The sequence below is a fragment of the Calidris pugnax genome, unplaced genomic scaffold (assembly GCF_001431845.1).
Source record: "Calidris pugnax isolate Ruff unplaced genomic scaffold, ASM143184v1 scaffold303, whole genome shotgun sequence".
In the NCBI taxonomy this organism is placed as follows: Eukaryota; Metazoa; Chordata; class Aves; order Charadriiformes; family Scolopacidae; genus Calidris; species Calidris pugnax.
Genome location: NW_015091087.1, coordinates 182,706 through 201,750, shown reverse-complemented (window position 1 = coordinate 201,750; position 19,045 = coordinate 182,706). Strand labels below are relative to the sequence as shown.

Here is a 19,045-nt window from a genome sequence, read left to right as displayed (position 1 = left end):
GACCAAAATGGAGAGAAATAGCCTTTTGCAACCCCCCTAAGCATACTTGCATTTACCTAGTAAAATATCACCCAGGTACCAGGCACTGGTGCCTAGAAATAAAATATGCAATACGTGCATAACTATTCTGGCATGTTAATAAACTGTCATTACCGACTATGAACTTTGCTAAAGTAAACAGAAGGGAAGCTGTGAATGTCATCTGTCTGTGCTTTATCTTGATAATCGTCCTTTTTAATGCAGAGAAAAACACATGGGTTCTAAGATCTGTGTAAGAATATTTAAAAAAAAAACATTTCTTTTTTTGCCACCTAATGTATTTGTTGGTTTTCGTATGAAGTCCCAGAAGAGAAGGAAGGGTCCAGCACAGTTGGGTAAAGCCCAGTGTCTGGAGCTCTTGTCCAGATGTTTTGCTCTGTGTATGCTGAAGGGATGGGTGAGATGCTGGTGCTGACGGTTCTCTCTCTTTTTCAGGGTCGGCATGTCAAAACGGGTCAGCTGGCAGCCATCAAAGTCATGGATGTTACCGAGGTGAGTAGAGGAACATTCTGCTTTATTAGAAATATGGGCAAAATTTAATAATGAGGGATGACATATGGCTTACCTTGTATTTGTGTTGAAGGGCATGGATGCTCTTTGCATGTGAACGTTGGCTTTCTGTTTGCAGGACCTGACCTCTCAAGCACATGTGCCCTTTACGAGGTTTCTCTGTGCTTGTGTGCAGGGGTCTCTGGCCTTCACAAATTGCTTTGGCTGGTCCCAGGACGTACGGGTAGAGATTTCCCAGGAGAGGGGAAAAAAGCCAAATTCCTTGCTTCCCACTTTCTTCTCTTAAATGTAGCATCTTGCTTTTGCCGAAAAAGAAGGCGAGGCGGCTGCTTGACATAGAGGACAGTAGTTTCCCTGGTACATTTGCAGCCTAAAAAGGGTATGCATTTATTCAAAGGAAATGGGTCCAATAAAGTTCCCAGAAGCCTGAAAGCAGAAACATCTGCAGGAACGATGAGCAGATTGCTGGCAGAATTCAGCAGTGTAAAGTAGTAGTTGTAACTGACCCAGGGGGATTTACTGTGGAGCTTTAGATGGGAAAGACGGGAAATTAACCCAGCCAAAGAAATAAAAAATATATGCCCATATTTGAATCCTTAGATGTCTTGCAGTTTATGCTGTTCAAAAAGCAATCAGTTTAAATTAAGTCTTCAAAACAGATTGGGAAAAGCATGGGTTTTTCTCTGTTGATGCCATTCGTGTTTATTATAGAGTTACATCCGCAAATTAACACAACAGCTTCAGATTTAAAATGGAATGAGATCCTTGACCAGTATTGCACTTCTGAAGAGAGGTCGTGCCTCTTCAAACCAAGCATCTTATTTTTCTGAACTTCTCAATCTGATATAGTTATAAGGGGGGAAATGGTGTTAACACGTATGCATTCTACAAAGCAGGGGGGCTTTGGCAAGCTGGTTCTATTAAGAAAAACTCCTACAAGGGTGTTGCTGCAAAATGTTTTATATTTTTGTGTGTATTTGGGCGCCAACAAGTAAAAATGGCCTTGGACACAAGCTCCTAGGCAAGTGGCTGGGGTGTGATGGGTAAACAGGCAAGAGAGGAAGAAAGGCAAGAAGGCGGGGTTAGGTCAACTGATAGGACTTCAGTCGTATCTCTAAATCTCCTTGGGATTGATGGGCAGTGTGACTGCCGCTCTCTAACTTAAGCTGTTGTGTCTGCCAAGAGCTAGACATTCTTGCTTTGGAAGATGGCCCGATAAAAATCAATTTTCAGCTGGAGATTTTCAAAGGCTGCCTTCACGAGGCGGCAGTGCTATTTTGCTGCAGTTAACAAGCAGACAAACCAGAGAAGAACAAAGGTGCGTTGACACACAGTGAATGTTCTTTGCACAGCAAATGTTGCTGTTTGTGCAGCGGTTTTACCCAGGGCAGCTCACTGGCCCGCCTGCACGACAAAGGCTTCTTCCTAACATTCAGATTGGCTGTACCACACACTCCCTCTGTTTTTAATAGCGTATGTTAATCACAAACAGTTGTAATAGGAGAGGTTGCACTGCAAAAGCAAAACAATTGAAAACTGCTGTCTATAGCATGGCTGAGCTCATGTTGTGGGAGATGGCTTATATTTTCAAACTTTCTGTAATTTTTGGCTGGTTTTGAAAGGCTAGTTGTATATTGGCACTGTCTATCTTTTATCTCACAAGCTCATGCTTTTTTAGGGGGGGAAGGGCAGTCAGAGGGAGGAGTTTGGAGATGTTAGCCCCATGCAGCTTTAGAAGTGTTGTCGTTCCTACCAGTGGAGCTCATGTGTTTTTGCTTCAAAGTAATGAGCCTGTGGAGGCTAAAAATGTGGTGCAAATTCTTCCAAGTCGTGCTAAGTCAGCTCCACTTTTTAACACCATGCATGGCTGATACTGTTGCTAACACCAAGCATGGGTGATAGATACCATTGCACGTACCATTTTCTCAGTGGCAAATGTGGCTGTAGGATATTCCTGTCCACGCTTCTTTGCTGGTCCCTCACCTGTCTCCCAACACTCGTGCCAGCACAACTGCCCTGGGGTTAGATGGTGACCCGGATCAGTAAACAGGACCCCATTCCAGGGTAAAAATACCCTCACTCTTCTCTTTCCCCCAGTTATTTATAACCTGGATTGGTTCATTGATCTAGTATAGCACGTGACATTGCAAACAGTTGTGCTGTTGCTATGAAGAAGGTGGCTTGAGATTGGAAATTTGCTGCTGATGGCCATGGGGGAGAAGGGGCAGTAGCTCAAATTGGCATTGCTGCCAGAGATGACCATATCATCAAGCAATGGCTTCAGTTTCTGGAGGGATGGTTTCATGAACACCTCCTTTTGAAGATGGGCCACGCAGCTCCATCCTGGTTTTAGCTCACCGCAGTTTATTGGTTTGGTGGGAGGAGAGACTGTGGGGACAGAGGGGCTGTGACTGCTGCCCTCAGCTCTGCTCCGAAAGAAATGCTGAAGGAGCTACAGCTTCAAATTTGGCTTCAAGACCTACAGTTAGATGAACTGCTATTGTAGGTTAATGGTAACTAACTGTGTCCATGCCCGTGAAGAAAGAGACTTGAGTGGAAACTTCTACAAAACTGCAATTGTGATTGTTTTCATGAGTGGCTATTGAAGCTCTAGGTGATCAGTGCCTCTGTGCACGTTTTACTGGCAGTGTTATGCCTTTCTGCTTAAATACAAGCGGTACTGTGGAGGATATCTGGTGGTTTTGCCTAAGCTGCCTTGAGAACAGGCCTCCTTTTGAAGATGGGCCACGCAGCTCCATCCTGGTTTTAGCTCACCGCAGTTTATTGGTTTGGTGGGAGGAGAGACTGTGGGGACAGAGGGGCTGTGACTGCTGCCCTCAGCTCTGCTCCGAAAGAAATGCTGAAGGAGCTACAGCTTCAAATTTGGCTTCAAGACCTACAGTTAGATGAACTGCTATTGTAGGTTAATGGTAACTAACTGTGTCCATGCCCGTGAAGAAAGAGACTTGAGTGGAAACTTCTACAAAACTGCAATTGTGATTGTTTTCATGAGTGGCTATTGAAGCTCTAGGTGATCAGTGCCTCTGTGCACGTTTTACTGGCAGTGTTATGCCTTTCTGCTTAAATACAAGCGGTACTGTGGAGGATATCTGGTGGTTTTGCCTCAGCTGCCTTGAGAACAGGCACAAGATAAGTTGGGAGAGGAGTGGCTGGAGATCAGCCCTGGAGAAAGGGATCTGGAGGTGTTGGTCGCAAGCAGGCTCAACAGGAGTCAGCAGTGTGCCCTGGCAGCCAAGAGGGCAAACCACATCCTGGGGTGCATCAAACCCGGCATAACCAGACGCTCAAAAGAGGTGATTATCCCTCTGTGTTCAGCGTTGGTGCGGCCTCACCATGAGTGCTGTGTGCAGTTCAGGGCCCCACGATTTAAGCAGGATGTTGAAGGTCCTTGAATGGGTCCAGGGGAGGTCAAAAAAGCTGGTGAAAGGGCTGGAAGGCAAGTCCAGTCCTAGGCAAACCACATCCTGGGGTGCATCAAACCCGGCATAACCAGACGCTCAAAAGAGGTGATTATCCCTCTGTGTTCAGCGTTGGTGCGGCCTCACCATGAGTGCTGTGTGCAGTTCAGGGCCCCACGATTTAAGCAGGATGTTGAAGGTCCTTGAATGGGTCCAGGGGAGGTCAAAAAAGCTGGTGAAAGGGCTGGAAGGCAAGTCCAGTCCTAAGGACTTTGGATTTGTCTAGTTTGGAGAAAAGGAGGCAGAGGGGTGACCTCATTGCTCTCTACAGCTTCCTGAGGAGGGGAAGTGGAGAGGGAGGTGCTGAGCTCTTCTCCCTGGTACCCGGTGACAGGATGTGTGGGAATGGTTCACAGGTGTGCCAGGGTAGGTTTAGACTGGACATTCAGAAGCATTTCTTTACCGAGAGGGTGGTCAAACACCAGGACAGGTTTCCTAGAGAGGTCTCAGTGTTTAAAAGGCATTTGAACAATGTCCTTAATAACATGCTTTACCTTTTGTTCAGCCTTGAAGTGGTCTGCCAGTTGGGCTAGATGATCATTGTAGGTCCCTTCCAACTGTAATATTATATTCCTATTCTATTCCTATTCCTATTTATATTCTATTCACTTTCTTTCTTCTGAGATACCTCTGATCTAGTGCTTGCTTTGCCAAATGCTTAACAAATTAGAAAGCCTATAGGGTTGGCACATGCTGTGGGCACGCCCCAAATTTTCAGTTTTCAAGGCCTCGATTCCACTTTTCACACATTGCTTAGGACCAGCGAGGTTACATCAGTTCCAGGCTGTAAAGCTTTGATCACCTGAACAGGAGGAATGTCAAAATCAGAGTGAAGGCTTTCCTTAAAAAGTTTTGGTTGGCATGAAGAAAACAAGGTAGCATAACCTCTGACTAGGGACGTTGGAAGAAACGTTACAGCTCTGTAATGTACGTGGTGCTGTGGAAATGCTCTTTATCCTTCTCAGCTTTTCTTGTGGTTTTCTCTTCAGATTTTAATTTTGAAAAGAATGGTGGTAAGGATGAGAAAAGAGGAGGTGGGCTGAAGATATCAGCTTGATCTTTGAATATATTATGACTAGTTAGTACTTCTGCCTGAAATGTTGGGGGGGTGTTGATGTGAATAAAACTTTCCTGTCTCTTCCACTTTCCTCCTCTCTAAAGGAATTAAGAAAAGATCTAGAAGATTGTGTGGATCTTTATAGATCTTTAGATGTACAGCACTAAAGTGAGCACTTAAAGGATCTGTAGGATCTAAAAATCTGTGAATCTTCCTACAGAACGGCTTGTACGTAGGTCCTATTTTCACTTTCTGAAGGAGAAGCTAGAGAGCGTGTAGGGTGAAAAAATTTCACTGGCGTGTAGAACAAATAAAACCAAAAAAACCCCACCAGTCCTCATCAATTGAAAGCTATTCTGTTGCTGGAGTGAGCCCAATGACCGTAAAAGGGGAAGAATATGAACTATCAGCCTATACATGCTTGAAAAATTATTTTCCACAATGTACATGTGTAGGATGAATCCCGTGCTGCGCGCGTGATGTGGAGGGAGGCGTTACTTGAGAGATTCCTGTAGTCTGCCTCGAATCTTTTTATTGCGGGTTCTCTGCTCCTTTTTGGGGCACTGTGTTGGAGAAGGCAGTGTTCAGCCCGTGTTGACCCCCTTCCACTCACTGACTGTGCTGTTAGGATTCCAGGGGCTCCTTGCCTCACAGCACCGGAGCGTACCCAGCGAGCCGTGGCTGATGTTATCAGATGCAACACAAGTACGCTGCGAGCTTTGGCAGTCGCTGTCTAGTTAGAAGAATCCCATTTTCTTGTGAAGCAAATAACATTTAAAACCTTAGCGAAGCTTACTTGGCAAATCTGCCTGCATCTAAGCTGTTAACTTGCCTTACACCCTAAACAGGCGGCTCGACTCTGCTTAACTCTTCTGGAGGCTTTCTTTGCAGCTGCACGGTTGTTGCCAGTGTCGCTCCTGTGTTCCCCTTCCAGCGATGCTTTTCCCTTTGAAAGATTCAGTAACTGATTTTGAGGGAAAAACACAATCGCTTCTTTACTGTTTGTTATAACCCCTGACGCTGCTGCTTCTTCCTCCTACCTCTTCCCACACACACTCTTGGCATCCCTTGGGAAAGTTTTCCGCATGCCTTTTTAATAGCAGCATTTCTCAGCTCTTGTGCCCAGTGTTTCATGACTTGTCCAGTCTAGTCTGTGTAAAATTATGCTAAGTAAACAACTGGATACTGTATCCTGCTGATTTATGAAAGAGGCTGGATTGCTTTTAGTGCTTGCCTGTCTTGCCCTTTCTGTACGTGCTCTGCAGAAAAATTAACCACCTCATACCAAAACCTCCCAGCCTGCAGAGAAACGTGGCACATCTCCTGTACCTAGACAGGAAAGGTTACCCGAATTATTCATTGCCATCTTCCCAGCTCTGCTGACTTCTTTGTTCTCCTACAGTGGGCAAGTCACTTGGATTCTCCTGAGTCTATACTTTATGGCCTACGTGGTGTTATAAGCTGTGATGATGTGGATGATCTATCCATCGTCCATAAGACATCCTGAAAGCAGTCACCAGAAAGACTGCAGATAAATAACAGTATGTGTGTGTGTGTTCCCACACAATGCAGGCGGACAAAATGAGGAGAAAACAAAAATAATAAACACCAAAAGTTTGCCCTAACTTTTATGTGTGGGGTTTTTTTCATGAAAACCCTAAGACAGTCTGTGGATTTTGGTCTGTTTGGAGGGAGGGGAAAAAAAATTAAAAAGTTGATGCCTCACTCTAGGAGACTGGGAAATGCAGATCTTCACAGCACTGTGCAAGAGAACTGGGTAAATCCAGTCTGGAGAAGCTGAGCATGGGCTGTTTTTTTAGCGTGGAGACATGAATGCACTGCTTTACCTGGCTTAGTGCAGCTGCCTGATAAAGTAATTATATACCAGTCCGTGGCTGTCCTTACTGAGAAGTTAGCCAAAGCAAACCTGAGGCCAGTAGATTTACTAAAAGCCTTTCCCACGTCTCTTCCTCTTGATATGAATTTGGGAAAATGGATCAGGGACCTAAAAATTCAGATTGTTCCCATGGGGAGTACTGGCACCCTGCTTGCCTGTCACTCAACTGTGTGGTTGCTTACTACTAGCCTGTACAAAATTTTGTAGTCTTTGGTTAAACAGTTACCTGGCAAAACAAAGAATCATTCTGTGGAAAAGGAATGAATAGGAAGGTATTTACAGTGTGGACAGCCCTGCTGTCCAGTCTCTCCTGAAGCTGATTAACCTCTGATCTCTCCCAGGGATTAGGTCAAAAAAAAAAAAAAAAAAAAAAAAAAAGGAGTTTGTGTGTATGGATTTTCCCCCAATTCTCTGGGGCCTCACAATTCTTGAAAGAATGTAAAGGAAGGGAGAAAAAAAAAAAAAAAAAAAAAAAAAAAAGAGGCTGTTGGGAACTTTCTATTACATTTTAGAGGAAACCAGAGGTGGACAGAGCAGTCCCTTGAGCTGTGAGGTCTGGTTTGGGAGGGGGTCGAATAGAGCTAGGGTAGTCTGGCAGTCATTGGGGCAGCCTGTTTTTTTGAGCTGCAGACTATTTGTATAATTGACGGTTTCCCTCCTTAATTTGAGAGCCCACACCTACCTCTGCTGCATGCCCTCCTTCAGCAGCTTGGCACACCTCTTTCCCTGATGCCAGGGGGCTCAGCCCTGGGCTACTGGCTGAGGTCTGCGTGGGACTGGGCTCTGCTGCAGCTCCTCGTCAACTCCCTGCTGCCCATTTCTCTGCGGGACCCCTGCTTGGGTCGGGCAGAGGCGGTCCTGTCCATCTTCATGGTGTCAGGCGTGTCGCAACACCCCTGTGCCTGGGTGGCCGAGCAGTGCTTAGCCTTCCAGCTCATGGTTCCTGATGCAGCAGAGCGACATTTAACTCTGGAGAGCCTTTTGTCCTTACTGTCACACAGGGAGCAGTTGATTGTATCTGTCACTATTTTAATAAATAAAATAAATGTGACACCCGGCTCGAGTCAGAGCTGCAATTTTTTTGGATGTGATCCAAAAAAACTTTCGTAGAGCAGTCCTGGCACCAGTTTGCATAAAGGGCAAACTTTCTCCTTTCTCATTCTTTTCATCTGAGTCCTGGGGGGGGGGGGGGGGGTTAGCAAGACTGTTGGGCTGGAGAAGCTTATTGGGGAAGGAGAGGATGTCAGGTTTGATGTGGCTGCAAGGGGGAGGTTGAATAGGGAGCTCCACAGGCAGATTGAGGTTGGGGCAGAACGCCGTGGCTGTTATCAAGCAGCTTGGGAAACGATAAGGAACGTGGATTGACTCTAGAGAGAGCTGGTGTTGAGCACCAAGGCTCAGCATTGCTGTGTCCCAGCAAAGCGCAACTTCACGCTGATTCTGTGTAGTTGAGGGGAAAAATGGCAATGGGGAGAGAAAAAAAGAGATGTAAAACATTCATATGTCCTTGTTGCTCGATCTGCTTTTTTTCAGTGTATGGTTTCTTCATAGAGCAAGATTTCCACCCGAGTGGAAGTGTTTGCATGCACAGCCTATTGTCAGTTGTCCTTGTGGGTATCCCCCTCTCTGTATTTTAACATGCTTGTTTTGGAACCTGACTGTTTCAAGGCTGGAAGAAACAGATGTTTTCCTTTTGCCATGAAGATCCTTGAGGGCACCATTGCTGCCTCGCCAGCATCTATTATCTGTCAACAGCAAAAGAGCTTTGACTGTGAAGGCTTCATGATGCTTGTTTAGTACTGTTCCTGTTGCCTGGCTTTTTAGCTGAGGCCAGGAGATGGCTTCATGTTCAAGGTTGATCGTGGATCACCGTGTCAAGAAATTGCAAGGAAAGCTGTGTTGCCTCTGCCTTCTCCTCATCTGTGTGCTCATGCCAGGTCCGATGTGCAAGGTTTTTGTTCTATCTAGCAGAAAATGTTTTGCCAGTGCTCTGTAAACTGTAATGTAGTTTAGATTACACAAACGGAATTTATGGCCACATAAAGGGAACTTTGCTGTAGTTTGGAGTACAGAAGAATCTCCTTGTTTAAGAGAGGCAGCTTTAAAATTTTGCCTACCTGGGTGTAGGAGAGCCAGGTAACACTCTGCTGTAGCACAACAGATGATGCTCAGGATGCTGTGGCTCTGAGATGTGTTATTGTTCATCAGTATGTTAGAGCACATGTTTAGTGCTGAAGCCTAATGGAAACTAGAAGGCTGTGCAGGCTACAGCTGACTGCCATTGGCAGAGGGGCAGGATTGCATATTAAGAAGATTTCTCTGCAAGTCTTGAGCTCTTTGGACAAGTCTGGACTTTTTTCTCAATTTTTTTTTCCTTTGGTCTGATGGTGCAAGGACATACTCAGAAGGAAAGGATAAGTCATCTAGGTGAGCTACTGACGTCTGTTACTGTTGTTGTAATGAGTAGGGACAAGTGCTTGAATTCCAGTTCTTGGGCACTGTTTATCAGTCCAAGTGCCCAATACTCATGCATTTAGCTGTAATCCTGTGCCTATTTTTCTTTAGTCGGCACTGTTTATCAGTCCAAGTGCCCAATACCCATGTGTTTAGCTGTAATCCTGTGCCTGTTTTTCTTAGTGCTTAGGCTTGGTGCCTGCAGTCCTCTGGAGACCTGCTGTTAGCCTTGATGAGGAAGTCACAAATGACAATGTGATTTCATAGGTATATAAACGATTGCTAGCATCTGTGTTAGGGAAATCTGCGCCCTCACACTGGCAGTGGTGAAGGCTCAGTGTGGGTAGTGTGTGGATGCTTTCACAATCATGATGTATAACTTACTGGTCATACCAGCAATAACGTTAGTTTGAGCAATAATAGCCTGTGAAGTTCTAGTGATGGAACATTTCATCCCAGCCGAGGGGAGCGTTTGTGGAGGTGGCCTTGATTCAGGCGTTTCACCGCTGCCTTCCCGAGCGCTGGGCTGTGTTTGTTCGAGCTGTCTGAGGAGACTCGAGTTCTGATGGGAAACAGAAATGTTTTGTGTGCAGATAATAGCAAAAAGTGCGGGGCTGCATTTTGTATCATTTCTGTCAGACACGCAGCACAGCTCAATTTACCCCCAGTGAATCAGACATATTGTCTGCTCAAGGGAAACAAGGCAACCCTGTCAATACAGTGCTGGAGCATGTGTGCTCTTGCCAGTTTGGGCAGAGTGAAACCAAGGAGGATTGTGACAGAGCATCATGCTTTTGTTTTAGCAAGTATCTAGGCTGAAGCCGGGTGTGTGGTGTAGTCCTCCTGCCTGAATAGACAAGCAAGAGGTCCCAGGTCCAGTGTGAGCTGCTGTCTGTCAGAGGCGTATTTTAAGATCTGGCTTGGGCATTAGGATCAAAGACAGGAGAATTAATTTGCTGTTTATGCTGAAGTGGATATATCTGCTTGAAATGTAATCTTCCTTGGCTGTGTTTAATTGTAGTTTCATAAACCGCACCTGCCTGTGGGCTCCTCCTGTTTTTACTGTGACATTCCATATTTTTATCTTGACTTCCTAAGGAAATGAGGCTTCTTCGCGATAGCGCATGTGTCCTTGCCTTCTTTTCCACCAAATACCGTCTGGATCCGCTGGCCAACTTCAGCCGAGTTTAATGAGGAGTCAAAATTCCAAAGATACAAAGTCCTGACAAGTTATGTGAAAACTGGCAGGCTGTGCGGAGAAGAGGGAGGCTGAAATTTATAGCCTCTGCTTTGGGAATGGTAGGCAGACCTTAGCCACTGTCCATTATCAGCCAGCTGGCCACCGTTTTGCAGTAAATCAGGAGGAGGTAGATTATGGGGGTTTTTTTGTTTTAAAAAGAAAAAGTTCTGATGCTTGGCTTTCAAGTGAGTGTGCTGCAGCCATAGGAATATGTGCAGGGTAGCCCATGCAAGCTACTTTTCAGCATTTTAGAGTCTCCCTCTGGTTCTTTCTTTAGTTTACAGGACTACAAATGGTATTGTACAGTTGAGATTATCCCACATATGATCTCTCCCCCCTCTTTCTTAACAAGTGTATGTGTATATATAAATATAAAATAGCAATGTTATTCTCCAGCATTTAATGAGACAAAAATGTTTCCTTTAAGTCCCTCGACAGTGCTCCTTTTTGCAAGGCATGGTTTGAGTAATTGTGTTGGGAGTTGTTGGCTAAAATGCAATCTTAAAGCCCAGCTCCTAAAACTAGAGATTATGGCAGCAAGTGCTAATGCTCAAGGACCTGGGAATTCATTGTACTCTAAGCTGACTTGTAACCATGATGAACACTCCCCTTGTGCCTAACGGAAAAGGGTTCTTCTCCCCCTATGCCCAGTCTCTTAAAGGGGAAGCACACGGCTGAGCTAAGTGTTAAAAGAGCCTTGAAGATGCTGTGCAAACTAGTTCAGTTGATTAATTCAGGAGAAGATGCTGTTTGTCTCCTGAGCCTTGAAACGTCTCAAGTCCTTTCCAACAAGGAGCCTGTGTACATTCCTCTAGCTGGGTTTAATCCAAAAGGGATTAAAGCCCACTGAGTGTACTTCGTGTAGCCTCTCTGGCAGAGAACATTTTCTATTGCTAAGTAAAAGTGCAAAAATGTTGTCATTAAATTGCAAAGATTGGTGCTTCATAATAAGCACGGTTTGGTTTTGCTCTCCTGTCTTTGCCATCTCTCTTAGTAAGACCCTGCTTCAAGCACAATTAGACGATTCAAGCACGGAGCCTAGCCAAGGAGGCATCCTTTTGTTCTGATGATTCCCTGTTGAGTTTTTTCATGCCAGGCTTTATTTCTCAAATGTTTTGATCTGAAAGAGGTGTCTGTGAGAAGTGAGCTACTTAGCTGCAGAAGCAGCTGCTGTGCCTGTGTGGAGAGCACATTGCTGTTGTGGTTTGTCCCACGTTCACCAGGTGAAATGGTAGTCTCTTTACCCAGCACATCACTGGTGCAAAAGTGTGGTGAGAGCTCAGCACCCTACTCTCTTTTGCATCTAGTTCTGCCGGATGATGGGGGGTCTTTGCCAGATGTTCCTTTTTCTGCCTAGTGGGGAGGTCAGTTCCAGAAATGAACTTCCAGGTTTTTTGCAGATCAGTTGATGTATGAGGTGTTTCTGCAGTGTTTTGGTAGAGATGGGATATTTTCTGCTGTAGCTCCTTCTTCCTGAACTGAGTTAATAGCGTTTGCTTCTAGAGTTGGTGGAAAAGTAAGTGGAAATCCTAGTGTAAATGCAGCAGCCCACAGACTTTCAGATAACTGTTACCGGCCTGGCAAAGCACCTTGGCTCTGCGTGCGACAGCAAGAAAGGAGAGTGTCCGTGATTCCTGAAAATTGGTTTCTTATGTGGAATATTTTACGGAATGGAAATGTAATTGGGCAGGGAGACCACAGGCAGCAGGGAGAGCGAGCATCCCGGTGGCTGCTGGCTGCTTGGGCTCCCCCTGTGCTAACCTGTCCTCCCGGCCGGGCAGCCCTGAGTCACTGCTGTGGAAAGAGTGACGCAAAGGCAGCACCATTAAGGAGGGTTTTATTTGTCTCTCGCATATTTTACCACAGCGGCCTTTTCTTTTAACACTTATTGGTGCTTCCTCTCTGTGGGCCTGTGAGCCAACCCCCCTTTTTTTTTTTTAATAAATGAGTTAGTTGTTTTTCACTCTGAATTTGTCTTTTTTTGCTTTTTTGCCGCACCCCTTAGCAACAATTTATTAAAGCATAGAGCCTTAAGTCAATTATAAAATGATAGAGTGGCACTGATTTATAGATTAGAGGGGGCTGCATCACCAAACAAGTCTCCACCCAAATCCGAATCCCCGAGGGTGATTCTAGCTCAGAATTGTTGCTGCTTCTCAATTCTGGTTAAAAGAGTTTGGGAAACGTACCTTGCCGAGTCTTGATTTGCAACACGAATTGTTAGTTTGCACTGTTCTTGCAGAAATGGATGGATCAGCATATAAATGCTCTTTCCGATGCCTATAAATGTAAACAAACATACACCCTTGTAAATTCAGGGAAGGATTTCTCCCACTGGCAGGAAAGAAAGGAAGAACAGTTGCATTTTCTATTTGTAAGTGCTCAGATGGCATCGTGTTGTGATAGCAGTGCTTTCTCCTGACATAGGTGTCTAGGGGTTTTCCCTATTTTCTATTTACTTCTCTCTTGAGATACGGTTTTTACAATACAGCAAAACCAATTTGATGTCTGGCTGCTACTGCAGGAGCAGCCCTGCCTCTCTTCCCCAGCTCCCCTTGCACAGGATCTATCTGGTCCCATCCTTCAGAGAGCTCCGCTGACAAAGACATATTTTTTTTTCTTTTAAACACAGATTAGCTTTCTACTGGTTTCACCCCAGGGAAAGCAGGTGGGGTGGGGTGGGGTGGTGGTAGTGGTGAGAGAGGCCAGGCAGGGCAGGGGGAAGGAGAGGCTTTGGCTGAGAGCTGACCCTCAGCGTCATCCTGATCTCCAGCATCTCCTCAGGGTTACAGCCATGAGGCCTCCTGGGGAACCGTGTCCCCACAGCCATCCCTTTGCAGTGAGCTGACCCTCAGCGTCATCCTGATCTCCAGCATCTCCTCAGGGTTACAGCCATGAGGCCTCCTGGGGAACTGTGTCCCCACAGCCATCCCTGTGCAGTGGGAACCTGGGAGGAAAGCTGGCTGCAACGCCTTTCCGACAGCCTGGTCGCGTCTTCCTCGGCCACCTGCGACGGCTGCTGAGGGGCTGTTTGTGGTGCTCCACACCTGCAGATTTAGGAATAAAGAAAGGCGTGTAAAGGTCTTCTGCAGGGATTCCCCCACCCTCTGATTCTTTCCACTGCACAGCAGGCTATTTTTAGTCTGCTTGCTTGCCTCAGAAATTACTTCACTTTCTGCTTTGGATGATTTCCATAACATTTATTGTGATTCTGGATTCCAGCGTTCAGGATAATGTCGGAGCAAAGAATCGCTGGGTGGTGAGCTCGGTTCCAGTGGTGGAACCAAAAAACCTGTGTTTGAGGATGTGTGATGCCGGCTGCCTCTGATCTGCTGATGCAGAAGGGACTGGCTTAGGTGAACCACATTTTGGACTATGACCCATATTTGCAGTCAAAGAACCTTGTTAATCCCAAGTTTAATGGTGAATTGGTCAGTGAATGGCAAAAGAAAACAACTCTTTAGTGGTCTAATCCAGGTAGCCAAAGCAGATCTACCTCTGAAAGACCATCTGTTTGCTTTAAGTGAAGTCCAAAACAAAAACCCAGTCTGTCCTTGCTGTGTATACTTGTGTGGAACAATTGTTAATTCAGTGGAATTAATTTTCTTTAAAAAAATAAAATAAATAAATGTTTCTTTTACTGGTGTTCTCTGCAGCTCGATAATGCATGGGATGAATGTAGTTGTGGAAACTCAAGAACATTCAGGAGCTGTATTCAGTGGACGGCAGAGATTGTGCCTATTTTTAAGGCACAACATAGATCAGAAAGTTGAATTTCAGTGTTTGAGATTGGGCGGGGGAGGGAGGAAGACATTTAGTATCAAGCCTACATCCTTGTGAATTTTCCACGTTTTTTATTTCTGGCTCTTAATTAAGAACCCATCATGATGGATTGATGCCCATTTTGGATTAGGGGTCTAATCCATGATTGTTCACAAAATACCCATATTCATCAGCCTTTGGAGGACAAATAGCTACTTAGAGTGTGTATAAACAGTCGCAGATGCTTTTACATGCTCCTTGAGACATGGCCATCTTGACCTAGCGTGGCTGATGAGCAGTGATCTCTTGCACAAGGGCTTGTCTTTATTTTTCCTCCTGGTTGCACTCAAAGCGAGCACTCATGTGATTGCTGTGCTTTTGGCCATCACTAGAGGGCTTCAGAGTGAGACACCCGCTTGCCTTCCACATGATGTCAAGAGCCAGAAGTTTGTTCTGAAACCTCCTACACAGCAATGCAACAGAGACCTTTGAGTTACGGTAGTAAGACCTTACTGGTGTTCAGCGGTTTTTGCATCTCCCATTCAGAGAACTTGTCTCATCATTTTTTTTTTTTCCCTTTTTAGCCTTCTCTTTTAATCATCTTTACAAGATGAATGGCAAAACAGGGCCTTACCTGGCCCTCCAGGTATGAGGCGAGTAGGGCTGGTGGGCAGCTAACAGCAGATATCATAGAGGTTTTGTGGTGTCCTGTGCTTCCCTGAAGGGAAGAGGATGGGTTGTGCGGGTTGTTGGTGTGCATAGGCATTCTCCAGGCCAGCAACCCATCGTCGGCGTTGGAGAGAGGTGGCCAAAACTGGGTTGTGACTGTTGCAGGGCTGTACGTGCTATGGCTCCTGGGGAAAAGTGTCTACTCACGAACCAAAGGCGGGAGGGAATAAGGGCAGTATTGTATGAAAGACAACCTTAGCCGGGTGTCTTGCTTTGAAGGGGTTTGCCAGTGAGTTGGAGAGCTGCCCTCAGCCAAGCCTGCTTTCAGTGGGGAAGTTTTATAGGTCATGAAAAGCGGCAATGTCCTTTTTTTTGGGGTTTTTTTTCCACCGTGCCTTGCCTTTATAAGCGGCAGTGCACATGCAGTGCCGTCATCCCTTGTGCTCTGGGTCGGCGGCTCGGCCTCAGCCCAGGGAGAATGGCGAGCGCCTCCGATTTCTCTCCGTGCTGTGGGAACGCCGGAGCACATAATGGCTGCGATTCAAAGACAAACGCTAGCTCTTTGCTACTGGTCGCTTTGGCAGAACCCCCCAGATGCTCGGAGACTACAGATGGAGCTGATTTGGGGAGAGTTGTCAAAAAAAAAAAAAAAAAAAAAAAAGGCACCCACAACCTTAGAACTTCCTTTTTTTATTTTTTTAATTATGTTTTGCTATCTTTATAATAGCCTCCCTGTTCTTCCTTTTCCTATTCTGTACCCACCGCCCCTCGCTTTTTAATTCATGCCAGCCAGAGCCCAGCTAAAGGCTTTTCCGAGCGGAGTGTCATTTGTTAGCAAACCGGCAAAGACAAGCTTAACCAATTTAACCAACGTTTTCTGTGAGGCTTTCCTTTTTGACCGGGCTTTTGGGATTTCTCCATGCGCCTGTTGGAGGGACGAGGCTGCCGGAAACCGCAGGAGAGGAGCCTCCAGCCGTGACGGGCTTTGTTCAGATGCCTGTAGTCTGGCAGAAGCTGACCTCCATGACACATGGTCTTTCACTTAGCTGCTTCTCTCCAGCTCTTGGAGAGGTCCGGTTTGCTGTGTGTGGGATTTCTGCTGCTTGCATGGCTGCTTGGTAATGTTTCCACACCGACCCACGGATCTGATCCTTGCCTCGATAGTGGAGCCAGAGCTGGCAGGGTTGCTGCAGCCTGTCCCTTTGTGCTTGGCTTCTTTGTCACACAGCTCTGCTTTGAGCAAATCTGGTGCCTTAAAGTACGTACTCCAAAATTCTGACACTCTCCAAACAATCGCCATTTCCTCCTTTGGATGTAAATGCCCCCCCACCCCCACCTCCGCCCCCCACGCTTTGGCTGGGCTAATTGCTCTTTCTTTGTTTTCAAATCAGTGTGATTAGGGGGAGATTTTTTCAGACTGCCACTTCATCATGTTACGGGACTAGCATAGTAAAAAGTTGTAATATCTGTTGGGTTTGAGTACCCCGAGCGCAGAATTACAGGCCTTTTCCTGCTCATGAATCGTCTTCCCCCGAGGCACTGTAGCGATAGCATTCCTTTTGTTTTAAGGGGAAAGTCCCTGAGAAGGAGATTATTTATCCAGACAAGCAAGGCTGTTGGTTTTTTATTTTTTAACATGTAACTTCTGAACTAAATTTATCCTTAAGGAATCATAGAATGGTTTGGGTTGGAAGGGACCTTAAAGATCATCTAGTTCCAACTCCCCATGGGCAGGGACACCTCCTACTAGAGCAGGTTGCTCAAAGCCCCATCCAGCCTGGCCTTGAACACTTCCAGGGATGGGGCATCCACAACTTCTCTGGGCAAACTGTTCCAGTGCCTCACCACCCTCACAGTAAAGAATTTCTTCCTAATATCTAGTCTAAATCTCCCCTCTTTCAGTTTAAAACCATTACACCTCATCCTATCACTACACTCCCTGATAAAAAAGTCGCTCCCCATCTCTCCTGTAGGCCCCCTTCAGGTACTGGAAGGCTGCTATAAGGTCTTCCTGGAGCCTTCTCTTCTCCAGGCTGAACAACCCCGACTCCCTCAGCTTACCTTCACAGGAGAGGTGCTCCAGCCCTCTCTCCTTAAGGAAGGCACAGCTCTGGGCTTTGGAGGTAGCCAAGCAGGCCGGGGCCATGTTTGGTGCAGGAGGTGTGGTGACTACTGGAGGCTGGGGAAACCAAAACGATACTCTTGTCTGAGGGAGAGCAGATTATTCCTGTCTAGGAGGATTTCAGTAAAACACATTAGGCATGCATTTATTGTACAGTTAAGTTGCTGAGTGTTGCTTTTTGACAGTGGCTTGGGGTGGCCTGGCCGCTCAGGTTTCTATTCCAAGATTTTGTGGTTGAATTAGGGTGGGCCTGTCAAGGAAGAGTTTTGGACCAAGTTAACCTCATTTTCTTCTTATCAGCACCTGAGTGTTGGTGCTGGCTCCCTTGTTCCTGTATTCAGACTGCTTTTTGCCTGCTGTGCCATACAGCAGTTTTAAGCAGATGTCTGAAGATGTGTCATTTCTGTCCCTGTAAGCCCTGCAGGTCCCCTCTGCTCAGCCAAAGGCAAGGGACAGCAGGGCAAAGAGCAGCCAAGCCTCACAAGGAGCCAGTCTTGGCGTGGGGAAGCAGAGTCCTGTCCCCAAAATCCTGCCAGGGCTCTCAAGGTTTCAGCTCAAGAGCGAGAGGCTTGTGCTGGGATCTGAGCTGCTTGTTTTTAAACTGGAGAGCGAGATGCCCTGGCAGCTCTGATTTTTGAGGTGAAATACCATATAATAAATGCAAGCTTGTTCACAGCCCGGCAGCAAAACCAAACCTTTTGCTGTATTATTAGGACCATTTATACTTTCTCAATTCCTGTTTTCTTGGCTGCTATTTGTGGCCCCTTTGTCGCCTGCCCAGCTGAGGGTAAATGCAGCTGGGGTGTCATACTTTCTGCAAGCATTTTTTGCTTTTATCTATCCTGATGGAGGCAGAAGGGCTTTTCTTCTTGGGCAGGTAAATAATTAGCTGGTTATCGGCGGCTTTCTGGCTCAGAGAGGCGGAGGAAGGGAGAAGGGGGGCGGGGGGGCGTGACGCCCTGTCTGATAGATGGACACGAGCATCTTGTGGCTCTGTTCATTGTTAATTCACTCCTGCAGCACCGCTCAGCTGTGAGGTTTCCAGGCGTGCTTGGCAGCGCCAGCAACAAAAACATCTGGTCCAAGAATATAGTTCCCCTTCTGCTGGCAGCTGCACGAAAATGATTTTGTACATAGTGGCGTCACGCCAAATGCACTTACTTGTACACTAAAGTGCACAGCCTTTATAGAGCTTTGGCAGCGCGGGGCGATTTTAAATGCTGTGCATAAGTCAGCAGTAATCTACCAAAGAAAATCAGAACCTCAGCGACCAATTTTATGAGGAACTCACTTATCGCGCGTGGCCAGACGTGGCCATACCTTTGTACCTATCTAACAGCTGTTCCTGTCTGAATACAAAGGAAAAACCTTTCGGTCGCGGCTCTGGTTGTCATCTGTCCTCCGGAAGGGTTTGGCACAAACATGAAGAGAAATCTGCCCCTCGCAGACGTCCCCGAATTCCTCTCATCAGCAGCCGCATCTGTCTGTTACTGATAGAACTTGTCTTGTCTCCTCTCTTGTTTTAGGAAGGGACCTAGCATGCGCTGAAGAAAACGTTAGCTGCGAATCAAGTAGTTTGTGTGTCTGCTGGTAAATTGTAATTTGAGTGATTGGACCTGATAATTACAGAGTCATCATCATCATCTTGTCAGTCAGTTGTAAATCATTCTGTAATGGATTTCCTTTTTTAAAAAAGAGTTGTATTTCTGAGCTTAAGTGTATTTTGAAGGTAAAATATAATATCCATATTCCTTCCTGCTTTGAAAACCCTTAGGGTTAGAAGTGTGGATCTCATTCTTACAAGAACAAGCAAATT

At 46.0% G+C, this 19,045-nt stretch overlaps 1 protein-coding gene across 11 annotated transcripts in view; it reads left to right on the top strand.

The window, feature by feature from the left end:
- MAP4K4 (mitogen-activated protein kinase kinase kinase kinase 4) overlaps positions 1-19,045 on the top strand; it is a 171,264-nt gene that overhangs the window by 79,345 nt on the left and 72,874 nt on the right. For all 11 annotated transcript variants that reach the window (XM_014957751.1, XM_014957757.1, XM_014957755.1 and 8 more), the window contains exon 2: positions 475-531. In XM_014957751.1, coding sequence (XP_014813237.1) covers positions 517-531 — 15 coding nt within the window. In that variant the 5' untranslated portion in view covers positions 475-516. The remainder of the gene's footprint in view (positions 1-474; positions 532-19,045) is intronic.